Source organism: Phyllostomus hastatus, unplaced genomic scaffold, assembly GCF_019186645.2.
Source record: "Phyllostomus hastatus isolate PE091 unplaced genomic scaffold, TTU_PhHast_1.1 phas_contig_150, whole genome shotgun sequence".
NCBI lineage: Eukaryota > Metazoa > Chordata > Mammalia > Chiroptera > Phyllostomidae > Phyllostomus > Phyllostomus hastatus.
The window spans coordinates 40,164,549-40,191,645 of record NW_025333611.1 but is presented as its reverse complement, the minus strand read 5'-3'; the positions used below and the strand labels follow the sequence as shown (position 1 = coordinate 40,191,645).

General features: G+C 60.9%; 2 protein-coding genes across 5 annotated transcripts; one reads left to right on the top strand and one right to left on the bottom strand.

Annotated features, from left to right (window-relative positions):
* The first annotated feature begins 2,900 nt into the window (after positions 1-2,900).
* Positions 2,901-5,022, top strand: TRAPPC5 (trafficking protein particle complex subunit 5). The gene is made up of 2 exons (XM_045830220.1): positions 2,901-3,018; positions 4,404-5,022. The coding sequence occupies exon 2, from the start codon at positions 4,414-4,416 to the stop codon at positions 4,978-4,980; it is 567 nt and encodes a 188-aa protein (XP_045686176.1). The 5' UTR covers positions 2,901-3,018; positions 4,404-4,413; the 3' UTR covers positions 4,981-5,022.
* Positions 5,023-6,899: 1,877 nt separating this feature from the next.
* On the bottom strand, positions 6,900-16,066 carry FCER2 (Fc epsilon receptor II). 4 transcript variants are annotated; one of them, XM_045824149.1, is made up of 12 exons: positions 15,930-16,054; positions 14,832-14,927; positions 14,036-14,184; positions 12,973-13,092; positions 12,621-12,674; positions 12,030-12,092; positions 11,771-11,833; positions 11,631-11,693; positions 11,455-11,544; positions 9,242-9,393; positions 9,007-9,113; positions 6,900-8,762 (listed from the first exon to the last, which is right to left on the bottom strand). In XM_045824149.1, the coding sequence occupies exons 3-12, from the start codon at positions 14,055-14,057 to the stop codon at positions 8,624-8,626; spliced, it is 873 nt and encodes a 290-aa protein (XP_045680105.1). In that variant the 5' UTR covers positions 14,058-14,184; positions 14,832-14,927; positions 15,930-16,054; the 3' UTR covers positions 6,900-8,623. The 4 variants fall into 4 exon arrangements, with proteins under 4 accessions (XP_045680105.1, XP_045680114.1, XP_045680124.1 ...); XM_045824158.1 differs by lacking the exon at positions 14,832-14,927 and having other exon boundaries at positions 15,930-16,066; XM_045824168.1 differs by lacking the exon at positions 14,832-14,927 and having other exon boundaries at positions 15,853-15,956.
* Positions 16,067-27,097: the final 11,031 nt, after the last annotated feature.

The following is a 27,097-nucleotide window of genomic DNA, read 5'->3' as shown; positions in this document are numbered from 1 at the left end:
GACTTTTGTGCCCGCCCCCCATGCCCACCTTACCCCCTCCCTAGAGCTCCAAGCAGTTTACAAACCCTTCCTACTGACCCACTCACAGGTGTAGATGACCAAGACTATGAGAATATCACTTTGACCTTCAGAAACCAGGACCAGTCAAAGGGCAGCTGTTCACCACCCAAGAGTAAGGGTAAGCAGCCACTTACCAGTCCATGTCCCACAGCCTGGGGGCATGGAGGGACAGCAGGCAGTGTGTGGAGGTCAAGACCAGCAGTGTGGGTGGGGTGTGGTGGTGCCAAGGCTTCCATGGGACAGTGGTGGGGGGTAGCTTTGTAGGTGGTGATGATGGTGGTAGCAGTGATTGTGTAGGTGGAATTGTTGGTGAAGGTCTGGGTGTTGACAAGGCGGAGTAGGTGACAATGTAGTGGAACAAGAAGGAATCACTAGACAGAGCTGACGAGGGTGACCGGAGATGCTGACGGGGACAATGGTGGCAACAATGAGCATCCATGTTGGTGGCTGTTGATGACAGCTCCTGCCGACATAGGATATGGTTGGTGATGGGAATAGTGGAGGGGGCGTGACAGTGACAGTGTCAGAGACAAGTGCTGGTGGCTCAGTGGGTGATGGTCACAGCTGCTAATGGCACTGGGAAGAGTGGGTGCAGGTGGCAGAGCCATCGATGGTGCTGGAGTCAGTCCTGAGAGTCCAAGCAGTGGTGGGGACCCCTGGAGGTCACTGGCCTTGCCTCTGTCCCTGTTCCAGCCTGGACCAGGCCATCCTCGGACTCGGCCCGGCCCTTGCACTGGTTGCCCACAGTCGTCATCAGCCTGTACATTCTTCTTGCCCTGTTTTCCATCACCTTGCTGTCCTGGGTCCTGGTGAACAGTGAGTGGGCTTTCGGTTTTGGGGTTGGGGGAGGGGTCTTGGGCAGTCTGGAGGGGTCCCAGGAGCAGGGGAGGCCCAGTGTTCCCACAGTTCCCATTTCCTCTGGTTCCTCTACCTTCCCCCACCCCTGCTGCCAGGGCTGCGGAACTGGGACACTTCAAGGGTTGTCCTGCCCCCCATCCTGAATAGATTCTAAGATGTCCCAGGAGCTGCTGGCCTTGAAAGGGGAGCTGTGGAATAATGGTGAGGGGAGGACCCAGGGGAGGCCCGAGGGGTGATGGTGGGGGCAGAGAGAGCAGCAGTGACACAGGCATCCCCACGCACTCTTTCAGTCTCCGTCTCAGTGCGTGAGTGCCAGGAAAAGCAGAAGCAAGGCTGGAGCGACATCTCTCAGAGAATCGCTGAGTACCTGGACACAATCAAGAATGGGACTGAGAAACTGAAGATGCTGCCTGTAGGTGTGTTTGGGGACCTCCACTGCCCAAACTGTGGTGCTGGGGAACCAGAGGGGGGCCCACAGAAGTCCCGTCCTCCCAGAGTGCAGAGTTTGGAGGGGTGATGGATGTTACTTTTGAGCGACTTGGGGGGGTATTTAAATGCTGCTGGGAAGCCCAAGTGCTAGGCTCTGCAGCACCCTAACCTGGGGGTTTGGGCAAGGAGGGGTCTTCCAATAAAGGTGGGGGCCTTGTCTGAGGCTCCACCTCAGTCTCCTCCTCTCTCCCCACCCCAACCCCAGGCATAAACTAAATCCAGGCTCAATTACGCAAAGTCTTAGAGATGCTAAAAAAAATGCAAAATCCATGTAAGTTGAGGCCAGGGGAGGCGAAGCCCTGTATTTGGCCCTAGCTTCTCTCCCAGGGAGGACCTGTCTGATCTCAGATCTCTGCTGCCCTCCCCCACAGAGTCCACACCTCAGTAAATGAGAATGGGAGCCATGTGGGAGCCCTGGCTGCAGCCTGGAGGACAGGGCAGTACCTCCCAGCACAGATGACACATGGGGGCCCCAGCCTGGTCTGAACCTGTCTGTCATGCCCACATATGGAAAACTGTGTGGTGGTGAATGAGTTGCTTGTGCGCGCGCATGTGTGTGTGTGGGGGAAACACTTCATGGAGGGCAGGTACTTCAGTGTGTCCCACTGGAAGGTGTACTGGGTGAATGTTGAGTGCAGGAGTCACAGACAGTGTGGTGTGTACAGCTGTGTCACTGTCTGTGTGACACACGGGTGTGAGGCAGTGTGTTTTGTCATGCATGTCTTGGGAGGGGGCTGTGGCAGCAGGGACCACAGAAGTGGTTGTGCGAGTGTGGTGTGGTGACACGTATTGCCCATGCATGTTTCCTTGTCAGTGTGAATGTGCACAAAGGTCCTGCAGTATGGTGTGTATGCAAGCCTGTCATGGCGGGGGTGTGCGGAGCACACGTGGGAATGTATCGTCGTGGGTGTGGGCATTGTGGTGTGTGCCCCATCACTCTCTGTGCCCATGTGAACAATTGTGTCAGTTGAGTGTGCCTGATCACGTCGCTGATGGTGTTCAGAGCACGTGCACACGTGTGCCTGTCTGATTCTGCACTCGCATTTTGTGACTCATGAAGATAAAAGCCAAGGGGAAACCATGTGGCTTTCAGATCAATTACTGCAGCGACTGCGGGACTTTGGGGAGGGTCTGCAGGTGTTGGGCTTGGCGGGTGGGGAAAGTCACACAGTGAATAGGTGGACGATATACCAGGAACTCCAGGGACACGAGGGTGTGTGAAAGCCGTGTCCCGAGTGGGTCCCAGGGTGTAACTGAGTCCCTGTGCCCTTGAGTTTGTGCCCATGGGGGTCTGTGGCCTGAGACGTATCCGTACGTGCATGAGCCCCCCGAGACAGAGACGCCTGCCCATCATCAAACCCGTGCCCCGAGCACGTGACCATCCACGCTACTGTCCTGAGCGAGGGCCCACCAAGGCCTACGAGGGCCCAGGCCTTGGACCCCGCAGCCCTGGGTCGCGCTCCCCGGCACGCGAACCCCCGAGCGGCGGGTCTCGGAATCACAGTGCGCGGGCCCAGTCCCCAAGGTTGCCCTCCGCAGCGCCTGCGCACGTAGGGCCTTTTACGGCGGCGTCGTAAAGCAGCTCGAGGGCGCTGAGGGCCGCAGTTCCCGGTGAGATCTTACCCTCCCGCGCCCCCCTCCCCGCCCCGGGACTCGTCCGCTCCCGACCCCTCCCCGCGGGCCTGTGGGTCCTGGGCCAGGGTCGCGGGGGCGAACCACCCGCTCTGGCCCATCCTGGGGGACCACAAGGAGCGCGTGTACTCCTCCTCGGTCCCTCTGCTCGCGCTACGCTCGGGGTCTCGGGGCCCCGGCCTTTCCGCGGTTCGGCTCACAACTCCCCATCGCAGCCCAATAGAGGGCTCTCAGCACAACGCCTCCCGTCTCGCTCCCTGGGCCCTCCCCGTGTAGGCGGCTACTCACCCGGGCGGGGGCGTCCTGGAGCCTCTAGTACTCCATCGCTCTTCCCATCCCCGACGCAGACCCCTCCGGCTTCTCGCCCCGTCCTGCCTGGTAGGGGATGGGTTCTCATCTTCCCCTCCGGACCCCACCCCAGGCGGTGGCTTCACACCTGAGTGGTAAGGGTGGAGGGTAAGAGAAGGTGTCTCAGCGCCCTGGGGATTCCCCCCATTTGCTGCTACTCCCACCGCAGAGCCACAGTGTGGAGGTCTTAGCCCCTCCCCCTTGGGGTTGTCTCCTACAGCCCCCTTCCGTGCTGGGATGGAGAACCACAGCGTCCCCTGCTGGCTCCTTTTAACCCAGGCCTCTTGTCCAGCCACATTTCTGGAGAGCACGGGGGTAGGGGGCTCCTAACGCCTTCTTCCCCTATCCCCGCCCAGTCTTTCTTACAAATGCAGGTCCATCCTTGTCCCCAAGGAGGCGCACTTCGTGCATGATAAGTTGGCGCTGCCCCACACGGGTTTGGAAGGGTTCCCAGTGTCCCTTCCTGGTTTGCCCTGTGTATCTAGTCCGTTCACCAAGCTTCCAGTCCTCGCCGTTGGTTGGTCTCGACACTCAGCCCCTAATCCCACCTTTAGTGTCTCTGGTTTCCTGGGGGCAGGGGTGGGGAGAGGAAGGGACATTAGCTTCACCAAAGGAAGTCAGAGTGGGAGCACAGGCCAGAGTCCTCTCACTGTCCCCATCCTCCTTGTCGCCTACAGACCCTAAGTTTGATGTCCCCCCCATCCCTGCACTAGTTTCCTCATTGGTGTCCCAGGTGCTTTTCATGCCGGGGGAATCACCTTGGGGTTGGGGTTTCTCGCGCCCCCTTGTGGTCCCACTCCTCTCCTCACACCTTACCCCTAAGCCTCTCCTTACTGTATTTGTCCTTTGCTGGATAGGCGTAATGGAGGCGATATTTATGCATAGGTGAATGCCCCTTTTCCTTCCACTCATCTCTTCCCATGTGGGAAGTCAGCGATAGAGCAGATGGGGTGGGCTGAAGGTCCCAGGGTTCTTTCTCTGTCCCCTAACACTGGCGTTGCCTGGTCTCCCTGCAGGCAGGGTGGCATGGAGGCGCGCTTTACGCGCGGGAAGTCGGCGCTGCTGGAGCGTGCGCTGGCACGGCCACGCACTGAGGTGAGCCTGAGTGCCTTCGCGCTGCTCTTCTCGGAACTGGTGCAGCACTGCCAGAGCCGTGTCTTCTCCGTGGCTGAGCTGCAGGCGCGCCTGGCTGCGTTGGGCCGCCAGGTGGGTGCGCGTGTTCTAGATGCACTGGTGGCCCGCGAAAAGGGTGCCCGGCGCGAGACCAAGGTGCTGGGCGCCCTGCTCTTCGTCAAGGGCGTGGTGTGGAAGGCACTTTTCGGCAAGGAGGCTGACAAGCTGGAGCAGGCCAACGATGACGCCCGCACCTTCTACATTATCGAGCGGGAACCGCTCATCAATACCTACATCTCTGTGCCCAAGGAAAACAGCACGCTCAACTGTGCTAGCTTTACTGCGGGCATCGTGGAGGCCGTGCTCACACACAGCGGCTTCCCCGCCAAGGTCACAGCACACTGGCACAAGGGCACCACACTCATGATCAAATTCGAGGAGGCCGTCATCAGCCGAGACCGGGCCCTTGAGGGCCGCTGACCCCATCGGAGATAAAGGATGAGACAGCGCCCTTCCTGAGTATCTGAGTGTGTCTTGTGTTTTGTACAGGGGCCTCTGAGACTCACGCAACAGGACCTGGTGTCCCACCCCAGCTGGCAAGGGAGGCCAAAGTCCAGGCTGTTCGTACCGTGGGGAAGGTCAAGTTAGACCCAGTTGGGCTTTCAGGTTGGGGTGGGGGAGTCCAGGGATGGTTGGGAGACAGACCAGTCAGAAGGAGATGCTGGCGGTTTCTGGAATCACAATTGGAGACTGACTGCAAGATGGAGGGGGCGGGGAGGGACCAGGCTAAGAGAGACTCCTTTAGACCAGGGGCTAGCACACTTTCTGCAAAGGGGACTAGGTAGTGAATAGTTGGCACCCAGCAGTAGATCAAGGATTGGGTGTTGTCGTGTCCCTGGAAAACAGGCTTATTGCTGCTTTAGACTTGCTACTCAGCTGTCCAGGGGCCGGCAGTGTCCTGAGGGTTTGTGGGTGATGCAGATTCTCAGGTCCACCCCAGACCTCTCCACTCAGAATCTGCATTTTAACAAGAACCCAGGGGCTTCCTGTGTACCTCAGTTTGAGAAGCAATGTGCTAGGGCACCGGATGTTAAAGCTCGAGTGACTGGGTGTCACCACCCTCCCCTCCGGAGTTTCAGATGCTGCAGATCTGGGTGGGCTGGAGGATTTGCCTGTCTAACAAGTTCCCAGGAACTGCTGGGGTACTGGGGGCTGCCCTTTGAAACTGTGGCCTGAGACACCTGGCTCTTGAGGGAAGTGGGTGGGTTTACTTCAGAATCAACTGGATGCTTAAAATAGTTTGAAGTTAACTTCTAAATACACAATCAATACACAGATACACATCCCTTGTTTAAAAAATCCTACATCTCAGGTGAACCTTTCCCTTTTCCCTGCTACCCTAGGACCCCGAGCACACCTATCCCTCGGGTAAATCCTGCCACTCCTGGGGAAACCTGTCCAAGTTTTCCCTGTTCCCTTCCCTCCACAAGAGCTGAGCAAAGCTGCTTGGAAAGGGAACCTCAGGCGCTTGCTGCCGGGCCCTCACTGCCTGCAGAGGCTTTAAGGGCAGCATGCGGCAGCTTTCCAATGTGCTGTTTCAGTGCTCACTGCACAGGGAGGCACGAGAGGGGGCCAGGGGCCCCGACATGGTTGGGCCTTCTCAGTCATCCCAGCAAGAGGCGAGGAGGCGGGCAGGTTTTGTGAAGGCAGTGAGTGTCTATAGGACAGATATGACGACGACTGGGCACTCAGTGCATGTAGCACAAAGGTGGTCAGAAAGATAACTTAGCTCCCAGGGAGCTGGGGAAAGGGGTGGTTAGGGTGGCGACAGGAGTCCAATAGGGAGTCAGGGTCTGGGGATCAGACAAATGGAAGCCACAGACCCAGAATAGGGAGAGCCCAAATGTGGAGGGAACTGCAGGGGTCATTGGGTTTAGCAGCCTGAGGTTCTCAGAGACCCTGGTGGGAGAGGCTCCCAGGGCCTGCTGAAGAGTTGGGGGCCAGATTGTAGGAAGGTGGGACTCAAGGATAACACAACCACATCCATCTCGAGGCTCGGCAGTGAAGGGTTCCAGAGAGAAACGGATTGGGGAGGAGGTGCTGGGGTGGGGGAGGGCCCACGGTCTGTTTCTCCTTGCTGAGGATAAGGAGGGTCCTATAGAGAAGGGAGCAGGCTTGGGACAAGCTGTGAAATGTGGGACTGGGCACCTGTTTTTTTTTTGGGGGGGGGGGGGGACAGGCAGCTGTGGCTCCTGCCTCAGTGGCTGGGAGCTGGAGGCCCCTCAGCTGAGGAGGAGGGGCCTGGCCCCAGCCCTTTAGAGACTGGCAGGCAGCCCCTCCTTACTCAAACAGGCCTCAGCAGGTTCCCAAAGAAGATGTCAGTCACCCATGGTCATCCATTAGTTTGACGTATTTATTGAGTGCCTACCACACCAGGTGTTGGGGACACAGCTGAGAACAAGACAAAGGCCCCTGCCCTGAAGCCACATTCTAGCCAGCAGAGATGGGCAGTGACAGATTGGTTAATTCAACATTTCGGGTTGTGATGAGAGTGTACAATGGGGCAGAAAGTCAGAGTTGGGGTGTCATTTTAAGTGAGGGGTGCTGAGGACAGGTTTTGCTGAGGAGTTGGGGGATGCACGTGTAGAGGCCCTGAGGCTGGCATGAGCGGAAGAGTTCCAGGAGCAGTGGGGAGCTGAGGGTGGCCATTCTGTAAGGGCAGAGGATGCATGTGAAAGGTTTGGGACAGTGGAGGGTGAGACCACACCAGCTCAGGGGAGGAGACAACTCCGTGTGTCTGGGATTCCGGCCCAGGTTTCAGTCAGGTTCTAGCTCTTTCCCTGCCTCGTCCTGAGCCCCAGGACTCCCAGGTGCCACTACAGTGCGCTGCCCAGCCCTGGGGCCACGGCTGGCCCTTGGCCCCCTGTGTCCCAGGCGGTCCATCATGGGCATGTGTGCCTAGACTCTTCCTCTCCCTCAAGGGGCCCTGAGAATTGTGTGCCTATGTCTGGCTCTTCTCTGGGCCAGAAGTTGGGGGTGGGACAGGCAGGCGAGGAGTTCAACGACGGGTGTCCGGAGAGCCTGGCCTGCTGCCCTCCTGCTTCAGCACCAGGCTGATCTTGGCCAAGCCTGGGCCTGGTGTTGCCTCCGCCCCTGAGGGACAGTGGGGCAGGAGTCTCGACCTCAACTGCCAGGTGACTGGGCCTGCCCCCCCCCCCCCAGTCCCTTCAGCCAGCTAGCACTTTGTGAGCACCTTCTGTCCTGGGCCGTGCGTCAACTCAGGCCCTTTCCCTGGTGGCCTGAGCGTGGAGCCAGGCTCGGGGCAGGGCACTGCTTCACCCTGCGGTGGCATTGCCAGGGGACCCTGGATGCCCGGTGCTCCACTGGGGCCCAGAGCCCTCACCTCCCGCCCCGCCTAGGGCATGCTTCTTGTAACACAGCAGGGAGAAGGGGTGGTCAGGTCTGAATGCCACCTCAGCTGTTCTCAGTGCACAGAGGTGGCCTCAGACACCAGGTGCTGGAGCTCCCAGCTCCCACCTTCCACACCTGGAGGCCGAAGCTAGGGAGGCCCCTCAGGAGGGTGTGTACAATGCAGGCAGGGCTCTCTTGGAGCTGTGGGGCCAGGGCAGGGAGGGGCTACATCTAGGGAGGATGAAGGTGGGCTCTGCTCCTGACTCCTGCAGGGGCAGGTGAGGTGGGTTGACGGAGGAGGCACACAGGGGCCTCCGCTGCCCCCTGCAAAGCTGGGCTGCCCAGAGGGTTGCCTGTGGTGGGAGCTCCCAGCCTCCAGGCTGGCCACAGGGGTTCCTGAGGGGGGAGCTCTGAACATCTGAAGACAGGGAGGTGGTGACAGCTACTTGGGCTGAGGGGCAGGGGACAGGCCCTTTGGGGAGTTGGCAGGAATCGGGGGTGGGTCAGCTGCCCTCCTTCAGGCAGGAGAAAATGTCACTGGGACCCTTTGACCATGAAAGAGGCACCTGGCCTCGGCTGGGGCCGCAGCGCTCCACTCGGGGCCTGGCTGTTCCCATAATTGAGGTGGGGGATCACGAAGTGGAGCACATGTGGAGGGCAGGCAGGGGGCTGTCGGGGTCCACATCTGGGAGACGGAGCGGGAGGTGGGCAGTCAGCACGTGGCCAACCGGTCACACATCCAGCCCTCGAGATGACTGTTGCAGAAGGCGTCGTTCCACTGCCCGAGGCCCAACATCATCACGCAGTCCTCGCCCTCGCCCCCGTTGTTGGGCTCCCCTGGCCGCCAGTTGCTGGAGCAGAAGGCTTTGCGTCAGGACAGGTGAGGGTGGGGGGAGGGGCTCCCTGCTTCAGCCTAAACACACCCCCCTGAGCCACGGTCCTTACCCCACTGCTAGATCCCCACCCCCTCTCTACCACCATCCCCCCTGCACTCCCCCACCTACCGTGCCCTCATCGCAGAGTGGCCCCTCCGAGCCTGGACCTGGAGCCATCTGCTCAACACCTCCCTGGAGCCCCACCCCCACTGCCGCTCACCTATACTCCAGGGGGCTCCCGTCCATCCAGACAAATTCCCCCTCTATGTCCAGATCTCGAAGGCCGATCCAGGAGCCCTTCTTGTTGACATATTTGGCCAGGAAGTCCTGAGGAGCAGGACAGGGCTGGAGGGCTGGGGTGTGCTTGGGTCCCTCTGCCATCTGAAAGCCCATGTTGGGGCTCCACCTCCCCCCAGCCACCATGCTGCCTGCACCCTCTGCAGAGCCAAGCCCACCTGCTCCTCCTGGTTGTGGATGCTGACCAGCCGCCCATGGAGTTCGCTGCAGGCGAACCGTGCCTGGATCCACCTCTTGGCACCCTCCCCGAAGTAGTAGCACTTCTGTTGGAAACTGACCCACTCCTCAGGGCACGTGTTACACATGGAGCCTGGGGTGGAGGAGAGGCTCAGGAGGACAGCTGTGGTGGACACCAGGGCGGGCGCCGTGGCTGGTGCTGTGGCGGACACCAGGGTGGGCGCTGTGGCTGGGGCTGTGGTGGACACCAGGGTGGGCACTGTGGCTGGTGCTGTGGTGGGCCCAGTGGTGGACATCATGGTGGGCACCAAGGGTACAGTGAGCAGAGTGGGTGGCAGCATCTCTCCTGGAGTCACTTTTGGGGTCCGGGCTGAAAGCAGACCCATCAGAGAGCCTAACACAGAGTCTCGCAGGTCCTTCCTCCCTGGAGCTCTGGTGCTGGTGTGTGAGAGTGGTCCCACCAGGGACTGCCTCAGCTGCCAGTGCCAGCGCCGCAAAGGGCCTCCGCTGCCAGCGGAATGGCAGCCACGACACAGCACACAAACACCTCTCGGCCACCAGCACGCCGGCCACCAGTGACACCACCATGAGCACACCTGTGATAGCAGCACCTCAGTCCCCTGCGCCACCCCCAGACCCCCGGGATGATGGGCAGCAGCACCTCGATTGCCCACGTCCTCCCCACAAACGTGTCCACAGGTGGATGTGCTTGATCACCAACACCAGTACCACAAAGCCTCTGTCACCAACAACATCTCAACCGCCAATGCCATGGCCCTAAACTCTACCACATCCAGCAGCACCTTTACCACCAGCATCATTGTCACCGACACTGGCCCGCAGCACCTACCCAACACCGGAGCCACACCGGCCATGCTGTCAGCACCAGCCCAAGCAGTGCTGAGCCAGCACTGCTGGCGCCTTTTCACCGTGCACTGTCCCCCCAGACCTCCACACCAGCACACGCTCACCTTCTGGGGTATTGAATTGGCTTTCTTCTCATTGGCCAGGAGAGGCTGTGAGGAATGAGGAGGGGGCTGCCTGGCAGGGTCCCCACGACCTTGACCCAGGGCCACCTTGGTCTCTCTAGCCTTGCTTCCCCACCCCCACCCCACCCAAGGAAACTCTCAGGCACTGTCACTGTCACCAGCGCTCCCAGGTGGGGGCTGAACACACTGTCACTTGTAAATTAAAATAGGTTTTCTTAGGGTGCTGTTTGGGAGGAACTGTGGGGGCCTAGGGCCCACAGAAGTCCGTGCAGCCCTGGGATGAGCAGAGCTGGGGGGTGCTGCTCGCTCACGGAACTGCGCGCAGCCCAGTGCCCGCAGCCCAGTGCCGGCAGCCCAGTGCGGTAAAACAGGAAGAGATCGTCTCTGGTCCCATCCAGGGAAACTTGGGGCAGGGGGCCTGGGGCCCGGGGCCGGGGGCCAGGGGCAAGGCTGTGTGTCACATGTCACGGAGAGAGGGCCCTGCAGCTGGGGGTCCATCCGAGGTGGCCCTTCAGAGGTCGCTGGTCCAGACCCCTCCCCCAACTCCCAGGGAGCATGGGGTCTCCGCTGGAATTCCCATGGCCGCACTGGGTCTCGGGTGGGGGGGGGCGGTGCTCCTTCACCAGGCGCAGATCCTTCCTCTTTTCTCCCCCAGCTGGGCAGCCGGGGCTTCCCAGAGGTGGAAGGCCAAAAATCCAGGGTGGGGGGAGTGGGGCTTCAGGTTAAAGGCACAGCGACCGAGCATCTGCCCTCTGTGCTGGCCTGCTGGGGACACCCTTGTGAGCCTTGTACCCCCCAGCGTTGCCCTGGCATGGCCACCCATGAGGAAGAGGCCGTGATGCCCCCCACACCCACCACTAGGGAGGGACCCCACAGCCCTCTGGCGGCATCAGTCAGTCTTCCGAGGGGCTGCAGCTGAGGGCTTCCTGAGGTTGGCCCTCTGGCGAGCCATGGCGGGCGGAGGACTGATCAGCACAGAGACCCCAGAGGCGGCGAACACAGGCCTGCCTTTACCTAGAGCTGACATGTGGGACCCCCACCCCCAGGGCGGCGGAGGGGAGCAGCCAGACTCAGAAAGGGCTTTCTCACGCCCCCGACCCCCAATCGGCCCTGTCATGTACACGCCTGCCCTTCGCACTGGAGCACGCATCGTGTCATCACATGCATGCACCAGCGCACCTGAGGACACAGACACCCATGCTCACCGTTGGACACGCGAAGCTCCACCCACAGCTTGGACACCTCCTCCTGGAGCCTTTCCAGTGAAGTCAAAGCTGCACGTTTCTCGTTCAAGCCTGGGGGGCCGCATGGGGGCGGTGGTCACAGGCAAACGTGGGGACCTCCTGGCCCCACCCTGCCTGCAGACCCTCCCAAGCCTCACCCTGGGACTTGAGGTTGGTCAGATCCTCTCGGAGTCCATCCAGGTCCCGGGACAGCTCAGAGTCTGGTGGAGGCGTCAGGGAGGGCGTCAGGAGTGATGCCAGCGGCTCTCGGACCCCTCCCCCCACCCCCGTCTCTCACCCTGGGTTTTCATTCTCCTCTGTTCTGCTTGGATTTCTTCCACCGTCCGCAGTGCCTGAGCCTCTGTTTGCAGGGGAGGGGCTCAGTGGTAAGTCTGTCAGGGGCACCCCCGTCCCCCCAGTGCCCCCTTGGCTCTAAGCGAGGCACTTGAGGGCCAGCTGCTCATTTTGCAAGTCACAGGTGGTCTGGACACTGTGCCCGAATGTTACCCAAATCCCCTTCCTCTCTTTCTCCTAGACCCCCAGCAGAAGTCACTCACCCTGGGACCTCTGGGCCATCTGGTCACCCTTATGTCTTTCCAAGTCCTTGGAAACCTGAGAGACTGGGGGAGAGGGAGGGAGGACACATCCTCAGGAGCCAGGTAGGCAGGTCTCAAATCCCCCACCCCTTCCACAGTGCCAGGTGCTGGGACACCCCCATGTAGTTGCCACAGTTATGGCTCAGTTTCTAATCTCGATGGCAGAGGCCCTTGGGAAGGCACAGGCAATAGAACGAGTTTGTGTACCCTTGTCCCTCCCAGAATTCAACATGGAAGCAGGGGCATTCACTGAGAGCTGGCTGGCTGCCAGGTGCCTGCTCTGCCTGCTCAGCACTGCACAGCCTTGGCTTGTTCCCACCTCAGAGCTCTGAAACTATGCCCACCGTACAGGCGACTCGTCTGGGTCACAGAGCCCCTCCCTCGTACTCCATCGGGTGCTTCTCAGAGCCTCTCACCAAGAGTCGCTGGGTCACCCCCACACCGGGTCAGGGAGGGACTCAAGCTAACCCACAGTCCTTCTCCCGCATCTGACAGTGGTAGGACAAGAGCCTGGTGTTGTAGCCTCCCTCTCCCACCCTGGCCCCTCCATACTGTTCAGGGCTGCAGTGTCTTCCAGCTGTTTCAGATCCTGTACAGTGTCCCAGCCTGGGCAGGAGGAGAGGAGAGGAAGGGTTTCTCAGGTGCCCCCACCCACCCACACCCCACCTGCCAGCTGAGGACGGAGCCCTTGGGTGTATCATGTGGGGGTGCCCACAGGGTGGGAGATGGGGATGCTGAGCCAGAGTTGGGGCTCTCAAGAGTGGAGGAAGAGATGTGAGAAGGGGCCAGCACAGCCAAGGTTAGCACCCGAGGCATTGGGCTCTGAGGGGCCCCCAGGATCTCAAAGTGGAGGTCTGGTAGGGAACAGGAGAGGTGGGCCACATGGGGCTGGGGGTGTCCTCACGCCACAGGAGAAGCAGAGTCAGCAGCCCGGCCCACAGCGCAGTTGTCACCAGCCCCAGCAGTGCAGTCAGCACCCCAGGCCGGCAGCACCGCCGCCGCCGTCCGTGCAGATCCAGGACGTCTGCCAGGGATGGGGAGCACTGAGCAGCACGCGGGAAGGCAGGGCCCCAGCTCTGCCCCTGCCCCACCGCTCAGAGCCCCGCAGGCCTGGGAGCCCACTCTGGAGCCGAGGGTCTCAGTGGATCCCCAGCCTCCTCTGTACCCCTTCCCCTCACTCCATCTCCATGTGCATTTTTGCATCTGTGTGTTTCCGAGTCTGTCCCTCTGTCCATCCAGCCCGATGTCTGCTGTGCCTTCTGCCCATACTGCAGCTGACAGTAAGCCTGACTCGGGGCCAGGCCACTGTCCAGAGAGATATGCCCAGGGCCCGGAGCTGAGACCCTGCTTCCCTGCGCCCCTCCTGACATGCTGGCTCCACCCTGTGCTGTCCTGTGACCCTCCTCCCTTTTATAGGTTCAGCTGCCCCTAGCACTCACCTACAGGGGCCTGGGCATCCTTCCCCTCTGACCCCAGCCCTTACCCTGATGCCTGTCTCCCCCCCCGGGAACCCTTCCCTAAACACAGGACATGGGGTCTCAGTTCTTCCCCATATCTGAGCTCTTCCCTAGCTCTTTCCCCAGTGTCAGGGCCCCCAGGCCTCACTCCAGGTCCTGCTCCCCAAAACTCTACCTTGATACTCCACTGCAGGTCCAGGCCCCTGCCCCTCATCTTGGCTGTGAGGACTCATCCTGTGAAACCTCTCTTGCTCTGGGTCCCCCTCCATTTGGTCCCTGGGCCCCCAGGGACTGCTTTGTTCTGGTTTCCAGGGTGTGAGTCAGAGAGGGAGGTGTCTGGGGCTTCCCTTTCTGCATGGCTCTGGGCCAGGAAGGCCACGTGGGGCTCATCTGCCCCCACAGAGTGGGCCTTTCCTAGACATTCACGTTTCTTCCCAGAGGGGACCCCGCAGCCCCTCTTCTCTCCTGGGGGAGCAGGAGGTCAGGGTCAGCTCCAGAGAGTCCTCTCACCTGAATAGGGGCTTTCTTCCATGGCAGCCCTGATTGGATCCTCCCAGGGATGGGGTGCTCACCACCTGCCCAGGCAGTCCCCGGGGTGGCACCGTCACAGGTCCAGCTGGAGTCTGCGTCTCACGAGCAGGAGGGCCAGATCTCAGCGCCTGACGGTTAAGAGGTGCAGCGACGGCTGGATGGTTGTGCTCGGCTCTCAGCCCAAAGTGCTGCACCTCACAGCGAACCAGGAGATGCAGCTGGTGTGCAGGGTCACAGGCTGACACCAGAGCTGAGTGCCCGAGAGCCCATCTCGTGCAAGGGACACGGCAGGTGCTCAATAAATGTGTCCCCATGGGATCTGGGCAAGTGGCTGAACCTCAAAACCAATTTCCTCATTTATAAAATGACGACATGAAGCCCTAGCTGGGTAGCTTAGTTGGTTAGAGCACTGTCCAGTACGCCACGGTTGCGGGTTCAATCCCCGGTCAGGGCACATATATACAAGAAGCAACCAGTAAGTGCATAGATAAGTGGAACAACAAATTGATGTCTCCCTCTCTCTCTCTTTAAAAAAAGTGAAAGAAATTGATGACATTAATAACACCGATACTCTAGGGTGTTGGTCAGCTCTACATGAATGGCTAATATGCTTTGAATGAGGCCTGCTACATGGTAAGCCCCCAAACACCCTCAGCTCCTGTTAGTCTTGCTGCCTGGGAAGCCTGGGCCCAGAGTTCAACCTTCTAGAGCCTTGGTTTTCCCCACACTACAGTGGGGGCTGAGAGAGGACCCAGCTCCTGAGGGGCCGGGTCACCTGAGATGTTACTCTGCGTGAGGCTGTCTGCACAGTGCTGGACACAGTGGATCTTCAGAGACTGCCCTTTCCCAGGCATCTGCTCGGTGCCAGGTCCTGCCGGGAAATACAGAGACCCTGTCGCTAGCCTCAGTGACTTCTTCTGCCAGCCTTTTGAGACATCTTTAAAGTCACTTGACTTGAAAGCACTATGTGCTGAAGAGCGTGGACTTCGGGGCGGATGAGCCTGGGGGTCACTGGCTACCCCTCTTGCTGTGTGACTGTGGGCAAGTGGCTTCCCTTCTCTGAGCCTTGGGGAAATGGAGATATGGGGTGGCCCGGCTTTTATCACTGGCAGCTCAAACCAGGTGCTTGGCCATCCTGAGGAGGTCAGAAGTGCCACCGTTCTGTGGCTGGACGTGTCTGAGCCTGCGCTGGCCAGACCTGGGGCTGGGCCCCTCTAGGCACTGGGGCAGCAGTGCTGACTCCACTGGAGGGGCACACTGAGGTGTGGGAGATGCCACTAGGCAGTTGGCACTCAGCAGGCCCATTGGTGGAGTGCTAGGCGAGCCAGGGCCCTGGGAGGGTGAGGCGTTTGCCCACTTCCCAGGGCTCAAGCCCAGGACCTGTGTGTGACCTTGGAGCTCTTCTGCTCGGCCACCGGGCACACGGCCTCCTGGTAGGTGTCTGCTGGTGCTCGTCAGGGTGGTGGGGCCCAGAACCAGGCCGGTCTTTTAGCACAAGAGCTCCTGCCACTGCGTGTGGCCTTCTGTAGCCCTAATGCCTGCACCATCAGCCCACAGTGCCTGCAGCAAACTCATCTTTCTGGCTGGCTGCTGCTCTGCCTGGCCAGGTCCCCGCACACCCAGAGACGGTGTCCGTGACACCTGCTGCCCACCACCCCCGGCCCTTCTCATGCAGACCTCCTCCTGGTCAGCCCTCAGGCCTTGGCCCAGAGCTCCTTATCCTGGCAAACTGACACCAACTTCCCACCACCAGCCCTGACACACGCACATGCGCAGGATCACATTCCCACACTCACCCAGGCGCACACTCTCGGCACTCCCACACAGACACGCCCGTGCACGTGGAAGGCACCACACATTCACACTCACTCACGTGAGCTCCGTGCGTGCCGCTGTCCTGGCCGCAGAGGCCGACCCGAGGTGTGCCTTCTGTGCTGAGGGCAGAGCCAGCTGCTGTCGGCACAGGACTCGCCCCAGGGAAGCGAGTTCACGCATGGCCTCACCTCTCGCGTCCGCAGCCCGGTGAAGTCCGAGCTATTATTGTCTGCACGTCTCAGGGGAGCAAACAGGTTCTGAGATGCCAGCCCACATGCCCAAACTGCTGATGGGGGTCAGCGGTAGGGTTGGGACTTGAACCCAACTGCTGGGCATGGAGAGGGGAGGGGGAAGAGAAAGGGAGACTCGGGGACTGGACAGAACTGTGCTCTGGTGCTGGTGGCTGTGCTGTGCAGTTTAATTTAGCAGCAAGGTGTGCTGGGTACACATCTTAGCATCTCAGACGCAGCAACACATGTAATATTCACCGTCACCCTGTGTGGTAGATGCTTCTGTTACCCATGCTTCCTTATGGATGAAGGGTGTGAGGCACAGAAAAGTAAAGTAACTTGCCCAGGGTCACACAATTCCTAAGTGGCAGAGGCAGGACTTGAACTCAGGCCATGTGAGTCCCAGCAGGAGCCCTAACCATCAGTCTGCCTAATCTTGTACTGATAGGTGGCACTTGGCCCACCTGCTCTTTCTCCCTATACCATGTTCCCTGGTCCTTCACCCCACCTCACCCTTGGTTAGGGACTGGCTGGGGCCAACCCCTCTACTCCAGGTTTGGGCTACCTCCTCACCCCAGGCTGGACGCTCATCTGTGCCCATGTCCTAGCCAGAACTGAGCCGGGCCATCCACCAACTGGGAGGGGCCAGGCTGGACTGTCCCCAAACGACTGTACTCCAGGACAGGGGAGACGGTGCAGCCTTGTCAATCACATTGCCCTGTGGCCCCAGTGTGGGGTGTGGGGTGTGGGGCCCTTGGTGCAAGTGTGCTGAATAAACAGCGCTCGTGGGCTGGGGCCTCTCGAGCTGTCCCCTAGATGTCCCTCGCAGCCTTGGTCTGGGCCAGTTGTGAGCCCAGTGCGTGGATTGTCAGGTAGCAGAGAATGGCCATTTCCAGAGGAGAGAGAATTGTCAGCAGGGCATCAGAGGGGTCTCTGGGGACTGCTTGGTTGAAACAGGACAATGCTGGGCCTAGGGGACCTGGGGAGCAGTCCTGGGGGCCAAGCAGGAGGACACACCCAGGGAGTGCAGTTTTGGAAGGACTGGCAGGGCTAGGACTGAGCCCAGAGCAGCAGCTACAGGAGGCCAAGCAGACTGCTTGGAAAAGAGACCAGCCTCGGGGAGGAGTAGGGTGCGGGGGTGACCACTCGGGAGAAGCTGGGAAATAGGCCTGGCCTCCGCCCAGCGTCTGTGAGGACAGTGGGGCCGCCCTGGCGAGAAGGACACTGAAAAGAGGGGGAGAGAGTGTGGAGCCAGTCCTGTGGGCAGAGCAGGAGGGCTGGGGAGGGTCGCAGTGTCCCCACGCCTCTGCTCGGCCCAGGGCCACCAACGAGGGTACCTCCGGCTCCACGCTCGGTCACGCAGGGTGCCAGCCAGCGTTCCCTGCAGACAAGAGGATGCTTTGGGGGCGAGCTCTCAACTGGGGTTCCTGTCACGCGACTGCACCCCCCCCTTCCCCTCTGCTGTACGGCCCAGGTCCCTCACCCACTCCAGGGGGGCGAAAAACAGGAAGCCAGCGAGGGTGGGCCCTGGCCTGAGGGTGTCGGTTCTTCTTTCTGGTCTGGGATCCTCTCGCCCGCCCGGGTCTGCGCCTCCCTCCTCACCAGTCTTGGCCCTGCAGGGCAGGAGCAGGAGCAAGTCGCAGGTCCTGCCCTGCACACCCGCAGCCCCCCAGCCAACCCCCACGCAGCCCCATTGCGCCCTCCACCCCGCGCTCACTCAGAACCTCAGCACCTGGGACAGGGCCACCACCAGTGCGGTTTGAGGAAGGAGCCTCGCTGCCCAGACGCCAACCCCATCCTGCCACAGCCCTGGCTCACCCCACCTGCTTAGTGTGCCCTGGAGTAACCAGGAGAGAAGGGGATGTGTGAGGCAGTAGGTGTGACAAATCCAGGAGGCCTTCCAGGAGGAGGTGTCTCTACAGCTGGGTTTCTCTTTCTTTGACTGTTGACATTGGGGGCTGACTGAGTCTTCCCGGGTGGGGGGGGCGTCCTGTGCCTTCTAGGTCTTTTGCAGCTTCCCTGGCCTCTGCTCGCCAGTGAGCAGTAGCACCGCCCCTCCCTTCCACCCAATAGTGACAAACAAATGTCTGCAGATGTGCCAAGATGCCCCCTGAGGGGCAGACTCCCTCAGTTGGGAAGCACCGCTGGGGGGCACGCTTTACACAGGAGGAGAAGGTGTGCCTTCAGGCTGCAACTGTCACCGCCTCTCTGTGCCCTCCTGCCTCTCTACCAGCTGCAGGCACATCACCTCCTTCCTCTTCCATTCCCTCAAGCTGTCACTGACCACCTACTGTGTGCCCGGCTCTGGCGGGGAGCCAAAGTCCCAGCTCTCAGAGGGAGGAAGACAGAGCTTCGTCTTCACGGTAGTGAAATACATATAATGTAGACTCAACATTTTAACCATTCTCAGTGGCATTCAGTGCATTGTTGCGTCTCCAGCACGTGCTCACCTTCCCAGGTGGAAACTCTGTGCCCATCAAACACTAACTCCCACAGCCCCTGCCCCCTCTCCTCTCTGTCTCTGTGGGTCTGACTCCTCCAGGGCCCTGCTGTGAGCAGGCTCCCACCGGGTTCATCCTGTGGTGGCCGGGTTGTTCCACCCAGCGCAGCGTCCCTCGGGGTCCATCCGGGCTGTAGCACAGGAGCGAAAGCTAAAGCCCACACACCCACAGGGCAAGGGTGGGTGGTGGAAGGCAGGACTGGCGGTGCCCTGGGGAAGAGCGAGTTTAGACTGCAGGACTGAGAAACCTGGGGGCTGGGGGGCAGGACCTCTGAGCAGGCCGCTGAGGCAGGGGGCCGCATTTTCACCTGAGCAGCTCCCCGCAGCAGCCGGAAGTCCTCCCTGGGCTTTGCAACCTCACGGTCACCGGCTGCCACCCGGCCCCTCCAGCCACGGGAAGTTCACTCCGCCCTTCCCCAGGGGCTGCAGGTCCTGGAGGGGCCAGTGTCCTGTCAGCCTCCCCCCAACCTTGCCCGTGCGGCTTCAGCAGTCCCTACTCTTCTTGGGCCTCAGTTTCCCCCCCCAGGGAAGGGCACTGGACTCCTGGCCCTGGCAGGCCTGGAAACCTCACAGCCTCTTGCAGGACCTCAGTGCTGTGCGGAACTGGGAACACCAGAGAACCGGGGGCGGGCCAGCTGCTGTGACTCAGTGGGGAGAGGGATGCAGGGTGGGGGCGCCACCCACGCACGCACACAGAGTGACACCACACCATCGCTCGCAGAGACACGCACACACACAGACACACCACACAAGCAAAACTCAGACACAGAGCTTCCCTGGCCTCTGCTCGCCAGTGAGCAGTAGCACCGCCCCTCCCTTCCACCCAGTAGTGACAAACAAATGTCTGCAGATGTGCCAACATGCCCCCTGAGGGGCAGACTCCCTCAGTTGGGAAGCACCGCTGGGGGGCACGCTTTACACAGGAGGAGAAGGTGCGCCTTCAGGCTGCAACTGTCACACGCAACACAACCCAATCCCAGATGCAGGCGCGGCAGAAAACCACACACACAGACACGGCTCAGAGAGGTGTGGTCACAGCACACACACGAAGATGCCACGGGACACAACCGAGCCACACATGTGTTACGGAAGACACACATGGGATGTATACCATGCAAACACACAGATACAGGCGGAGGTGCAGACAAACACACAGAAACACAGGCGTGACACACCAGCCACATGCTCGACAGAGACTAGACCACAGACATCTGCACGGCACACACTCAGGAGCAGTCCCGGCCGGGCTGGCTGTGTGTGTTGCTGGGGGTGGAGAGCGGTTGGGGGTGCTCAGGACGGGGACTCACAACGGGCTCCACCACTGCTTTCCTTCTGGGTGGTCTCTCAGGCCCACGACCAACCCCCCCCCAGCTCCCAGGCCCCAGCACACCATCAGGGCCCCAGGGCTGAGCCGATTTGCACAGGAATCCTGAGAGCACTCCAGGCCTGCCCTGGGAGATTCGGGCATTCCTTGCCGACGCCAACCGTGCTTCCCCCAGAGGATGAGACCTTGTGTGGGGACCGGGCTGGTGGTTGACCCTTGGGCCACAGACATCCAGAGTTCCTCAGGGATCCGGAAGTCCAGGTCCCCAGGCCCCCCAGGCCTCCCCCCGCCGCCCTTAGGGGCTTCACTCCAGGATTATGTGAGGTTTTCCTACCGCATCCCAATGGGCTGCCTGGCAGCTGGTGCCTCAGGTGGGCCAGGAAGGAGGGTGCTGCCCCCTCCCCTGCTGAACCCACCTAGTCACTGTCCCCACAGGGTGTAAGGGCAAGTTGCAGCGGCCCATCTCCACCCCCTTTCCCTGCAGGGAGACTTTACCCTGTCTAGGCCTCAGTGTCCTTGGCTGCACCGGGGCGGGGGGGCGGGGGGCAAGCACAGGTCCCCACAGAGGCTGCCCCGCGTGGTCAGCCTTCCACGCCCAGTGGGGCACAGAGAAGTGCTCGGTGCCTGGGGGGCTGATTGGTGCTCCTTTCTGGAGCACGTGGTGGTCCGGGCCAAGGCCCGCAGAGGGATACCCAGCTGCCTGCAGCCAGCACGACGCTGTGTGGCCTGTAACCCCCCTCCCTCCACCGCAGACAGGGTTCCCCTTTCCCTAGGGCCAGGGCCACAGGCTCTCCCGCTTGTTAAGCCCTTTCCTGGCCCTTCCTCATCTCTCAGGACTCTGCTCTCTGAGGGAAGGGACCCCAACTCAAGTGGCCCCTCGACCCCCAGGCCCCCCCCTTTAATAGTCTCTGTGACCCCTGCCCTGTGTGTGAATAAGCCTGGGACACCACCAAGTCGTGAGCTCATGGCTCAGTGCCAGCACACAGTAGGTGCTGTCCAGGCACCCTATCTGCAGTTGTGTGCTCTGACCGTCTTAAGAAATTACCAGAGACTTGGAGGCTTTAAACAGCACAGGTTTATGCCTCCCAGCTCCGGAGGTCGGAAGTCCACCACCCTCTCGCTGGGCTGACATCGGGGTGGCCACAGGGCCGGACCCTCCAGGAGGCCTCGGAGGGCCCAGCCTCTGGAGGCACCGCCTCCCTGGGACAGCGGGCCCCCTCTCCCTCTGCCCGGTGTGCAGCGCAGCCTCTCCCCGCCTCAGCCAACTCTGCCTCTGTTGTCATGCCCCCTTCTTCTCCGAGGCTGACCCCCGCCTCCCAGACAGAGGGCTCTGGTGATGATGACACTGCCCCCGCCCCAGAGCCTCCCTTCACCCCACCTGCAAAGTCCCTTTAGCCACGGACAGCCACACGTCCACAGGACCTGGGGTTCGGATGGGGCATCTTTGGGGGCTGTTGTTCAGCCCGCCCCACTATCCTCATCTGCGAGTACTCCTATTCCTATAATTCCCACCTGAAGGTGCAAGAGCCGAGGCTCAGAGAGCCAAGGTCAGGGGCCCAGGCTCCCCCGAGAGTAGGTGGCAAGCACCAGTGTGGACTCAGGGCTTTCTGACCGCATCGGCCACATGCATCCGAGCGAGACGTCGGTAGGAGGGTCTGGGGACACAGGAGAAGCCAGGCTGGGAGTGGGGGGATTCAGCAGGCGGCAAAGAAGGTGGACAAGGGGGCTGGCCAGGGCTGAAGGCCAGTGTGTCCACCTCACCCTGGGGGGCTTCCCTGGACACTTCAGCCAACCTGGTAGCGCCTGGGGATCCCAGGGGGTTTCCTGGGATTTGGAGTGGGGGAGGGGTGAGCTTGGAAAGGACAGGCTACTGTGTCTCAAGGCCATTTCCTCGGAAAGGTGGGGCCAGCATGTCCAGGAAACCCTGGCTGGCCTTCAAGACCACCACTGACCTGCTGATTCAGCCGCAGAAAGTGTGGTCATGTGGTCACTCGGGGATGTCGGGGACGCCCACTGGGAAAAGGCAGAGGGCAGCTGGAAGGGGCTTCTCCTGCCCCCACCTCCTGCATCCCAGAGAAAGCCCCCTCTGTCTCGAACGCAGACCCTCCTTCCCCCCACCACCTCACTTTCAGGCTGCAAGTTTTGGGGGGGGGGAATCTCTTTGCTAGAAAGTTCCACCCCCTACCTCCCCATGTGGGCACAGAAACTTCTGTCCCTCCTCCTCTCCTCCTCCCGCCCCTGCCAGACCCTGAGCCCCCAGGGAGGCAGCAACCAGGACCCGAGCCCCCAACATTTCACTCGGACAGTCTTCAAGCACGCGGCAATGTTGAGCAAGAAATAGAAGGCCCGTGCTCAGATTCTGCAGTCGATGTCGTCTTTACCTGCCCGACTCTGACTCTGTGCATTCACCCTCCATCCGTCTTCTTTTCCCTGCATTTCCAGCTCAGCTGCCCCGAAATCCTGCAGCCTCCAGAACATGACTGCAGTGCAGAGTTTGTCTGCCTCTCTCCTTACTGTTTTTTTCCCCTTGAGTGAACCGACATGGAATGAAATGCACGAATTCCCAAAAGGGTTTTCTTTCAGCTTTGAGGAATGCATTCGCCTTGTAATTCAAATGCCTTTCAAGATCACAGAACATTTCCATCGCTCCAGAACGTTCTTTCGTGGCCCTTCCTGGGAAATCCCTGCCTCTGCTCGCAGGCGGGCCTTGGCCCATGTGTTTTCCCACCTAGAAGGGTTCTGCCTGTTCCAGGACTCCCTGTCAGTGGGCTCCTGGGGTCTGTAGTGCTTTGTGAATGGCCGTTTCCACCCAGCCCCAGGATTTCCCGAACCCTCCGTGTCCAGACCCTAAGCTCCTGTCCTCCATGGCACGCCAGTGCCCGAAGCCTGGAGAGCTCACCAGGGCTGGAGCACTGCTGCTGGAGGAGGAAACGACTGTGAACCAAGGAGTGAAACTGCTCCGTGCCCCAGGGGGCCTGGTCTCACTCCGTCCCTCTGGCTTCTCTCGCCAACCCCGCCTTGGTCTGGGATCAGGGGCTGTAGTCCGAATAGCAGAGACACCCCAACTCCTGCCCCCAAGTCCCCGGGCTCTCACAAATAACACAAGGAGTCAGGCAGATGCTGCCCGCAGCTTCCTGCCTTCCCCACTATGGGCTTCGCTTGCAGCTTGGCTTCCTCCTCTCCTGCTCTTCTGCGGAGAAGGGCCCCCACCTGGCTCTAGCCCAGCTGAGATCCGCCCTGGGTCCAAACGGGCCTCCGGAGCAGTCAGCACCCCCAGACACGGCTGGGGGCGCAGAGTGGGGTGCCCGCTTTGCAAACTGGTTTGGCAGTTTCTTGTGAGAGGAAAACCCTCACCTGCTGTCTGACCCACTGCCAGGTATTTGCCCCAAAGAAGTGAAAACTTAAAGCCATAAAACATCTGTACAAGGTTTGTTGGTGGGGGTGGGGGTTGCCGGAGCAGCAGGGCCGGCCGGCTGGTAAAGCATGGGGGGCCGACTTCCCAGGGCAGCTGGTGATGGTGTCCTGACTGCCTACCGATGCCCCTCGGCCCTGCAGACGCTGACTGACACAGGGCCCCCTACCTGAGGAGTCACAGGCCCCAGTGAGGCCCCTGGGCCACCTCCCAGGTCGGGGCCACCTGCTTCCACTGGTACTGCCCACATGGTTGGCCTGTGGTGGCCCACCGCCCTGGAGCCTGAGCGCAGGCCAGTTCCGGCCCCGGGTGCAGCCCCCTCCGGTCCCCCGACGGGCTGGGAACAAAGCTGTGAGCCACAGGCCATGGGGTGACGTCCCACTGGGCCAGAAGGCAGAGTTGCCTGGACTGTCGGGCAACTTTCTGCTTGACCTGCTGGAGCCAAGTGGGGGCCAGCCCAGACCTTCCATGGGAGGGGCCCAGGACGATGAAGGCGAAGGGCCTGCAGGGTGACCCTGGCCTCCCAGACACCTCTACCCAAACGTGCCAAACGTAGAGGCGCAGAGGGCCAGCCGTTGAGGTGAGGGGCCAGTGGCCCGCGACCTCCCAGGAGGGCAAGACTCGTGCCACACCGTCTCCCCTGGATGCCCCTGGGCAGGAGGTCTTCGAGACCCTGCCTCCCTCCTCACCCACACAAGCCGCTGCTGTGCCGCTGGCCCAGGCTCAGGAAGGTCAGCAGGCCCAGGGCCCCGCGTCTCGTGCCCTGAGAGCATGGCCAGAGCGCCTGCTGAGGAAGCACCTACCCGTCCGCTCAGACGACAGCCTCCTCTGGGCCAGCTGGAGGGCTTCTCCGTCTGACCCGACCTGACCTGCAAGACACGGGAGGTCTGGCTGTGCTGAACCAGGTCCCGGCTGGTCACGCGCACCTACAAGGCCTGCTGTGAGAAGCGGGAGCTGATGGACAGGGAGATGCGGCTGGACAAGGATCAGGAAGGCCTCCTGCACCTGGTGGGTGGTGCCCACGACAAAAACAGGGAGAGGGGCAGGAACCCACCACTGACTGTGTTCCGGAGGAGGGTGCCACGTGGGGACGGTCCCCAGTGGGGCGAGCACGGGAATGTGTCCCACCTCCCCACAGTGTGTGATCCCAGCCGTGTAGGCTTGCGATCCCGAGGGCTTGGTACCTGCTTCCTCGGTGCTGCCCAGAGACACAAGGGCAGGTGTCAGGATCCCGGCGGGCAGCTTGCTGAGGGGTAGGCACACGGGAATGTCTCGGTGCTCCCACAACCGGCCCAGCCTCATAGGGACTCAAGTAACTGAAATAATGTTACTCTGGGGACTGGCTTATTTCCTTATTTCCCAAGTGCTAGGAGTGTCTCTGATCTCCATGGGGACCCCTCGGCTCATACCGGAGTTGATACCAAGGACGTGGCTCAGGGTGGGGACTGACCACACCAGAAAGGCCTACCGGGGCTGGGCGGACATTCACCCAGCCAACCCCCAGGGAGGGGAGTGGGGCTGGAGAAGCAGTGCAGGCACCGAGCAAAGATTCGCCTGTCACGCCTTCATCATGAAACCCCTAGAAAAGCTCCACACACCAGCGCTCACAGGAGCATCCTGGCCGGGGAGCACGTGGAAGGGCCGTGGGGAGAGAACATGGGAGCTCCGTGGGAGCCCCGCCCCGCCCCGCCCAGCCCTCACCCTGTGGGTCTCCTCGTTGGCCAGCCCGAATCTGCGTCCTTCACCATACAATTGTACGTGGAGGGCTTTCCTGAGTGCCGAGTCATTCTGACAACTTAGGGAGCCAGAGGGGGTTGTGAGAGCCTCTGCATTTGTTGGGGTTGGTCTGAATCTCCTGGTCAGAAGTGGGGGTGGCTTGGAGACTCCTGAACTCGCAGCTGAGGGGCGTCTGCACGAACTGGGGCACTACAGGAAAGCATCCCGGATTACCCGCATGGGCCTTAAGGTGCAACTGCAGGTGTCCCTGCAAGAGGGCAGCAGAGGAAAGGGGCCCAGAGGAGAAGGCTGTGTGACCATGGTGGCGAGATGCTGCCCTCCCGGCTATGCGCTGGAAGGGGCCGTGGCCCAGGAAACACACGGGGTGCTGCTGAGGAAGCTGCAGGATGAGGACGCGGCCCCCCCCACCCCCCCCCACCCCCACACACACATACACACCCGGAGTGGCCCAAGGGAGCCTGGTCCTGGGACACTGTGTTTCGGCTCAGCAAAACTAACCTTGAGCTTCTGTACTGCACAGAATGCCTGCTTTTTCTTTAACCCCTACCCAAGGATATGTTTATTGATGGTTAGAGAGACAGGGAAACATTGGCGTGAGAGAGAAACATCGGCCGGCCAGTTGCCTCCAGTACACGCCCCGACTGGGGAACAAACCTACAACCCAGGTAGGTGTCCTGACCGGGGGTCGAACCCAGGACTTTGAGAAATACGGGATGACGCTCCAACCAACTGAGACCCCTGACCAGGCCCTAAGCCACAGGACGTGTGCTGTCCTAAGCCATCCAGCGGTGCTCATGTTACAGCGACCCTAATGGACCCGTGCACTCCTGCAAGCTGACCCTCTGGGAAGCTGCCAGTCTGGCTGACAGTTCACTGGGTGTGCTCTGTGTCCAGGGGTCAGACAGCTCCCGGGCCGGGCCAGGGCCTTGCTCTGAGCCACACGTGGAAAGGGCACAGAGAAGGGCGGGAGGGCTGGCTGCTGACAGCACTGAGCGGCGTCACCTGTGCAAGGTGTGTCGGCGGTGTCCTTTCTTCCTCCTGCTCAGTCAGTGCTCTCGGGCCTGGGCACCCCAGGGGCCACCAGCAGCTTTGGTTTTGCACTCAGTTCTCACCCCTTAGTTAGACCTGACTCCCCTGGAAATTTCAGGACAGCCCCCAGGGCCCAGGACAGGGGCAGGAAACCTGGGGAGAAGGGTGAATTCAGATCAAAACCCCCAGTGGATAAAGCCAGGCTTTGTGGCCCCCTGTACCTGCCTGTGGGGCTCCGCCCCACTTCCTGCCTTCCGCCACCCTCCACGTGCTGAAATCCCATTGGTCCTCGAAAGCTCATCTTCTCTGGACGTATTTCCCCATTGTCCCACCCAGGGGTCACAGAACCTAAGTGCCTGAGACACAAGGCCCCTGCTGCTCAGATCCCAGCAGCCCCTCTCACACCAGCCTCAGGGCCTTGTCTCAGGCCGCCTGATGTTGCCACAAGGCAGTGACAGTGTCTTCCAGAGAAGGGGCCACCCCTTTGGTATCTCAGCACAATCTCTCTCCCCGAGGACACAGTTGGCTCCCTCAGGCCCGTCCTGCATCACTCACTCCTGGATTCCTCCACTGAGTCTCTCACGGGTCACAGCAGTCCTGTGCCAAGCTGGACCAGAGTGCGACAGTCAGGCGCAGGTGGGAGCCAGGACTGGGCCTGCCTCACTCGTGTGTCCCCAGTGTCTGCACAGCCCTCCTGGCCCAGAGCAGGCCAGTCACTCGGGTTCAGGGCATCATAGAACCATGAGGACACTCAGAGAGGTCGGGGGTCACTCGCAGGGGATCATGTCATGGTCTTTGGGATAAAGCTCAGAAGGTTCCCACAGCTGGGAGCCAAGGTTCATATCTCAAACGTGTCCCCCATGCTCCCTAGGGCTTCGAGGACAGACACAAAACCCCTCTCCTTGAGGCCTCCCAGCCAGGGAAGAAGGCAGGAAGACCAAACAGCTCCATCTCTGAGCCATCTGACCTCGGCTGGGGGAGGGACGTGGGGGCC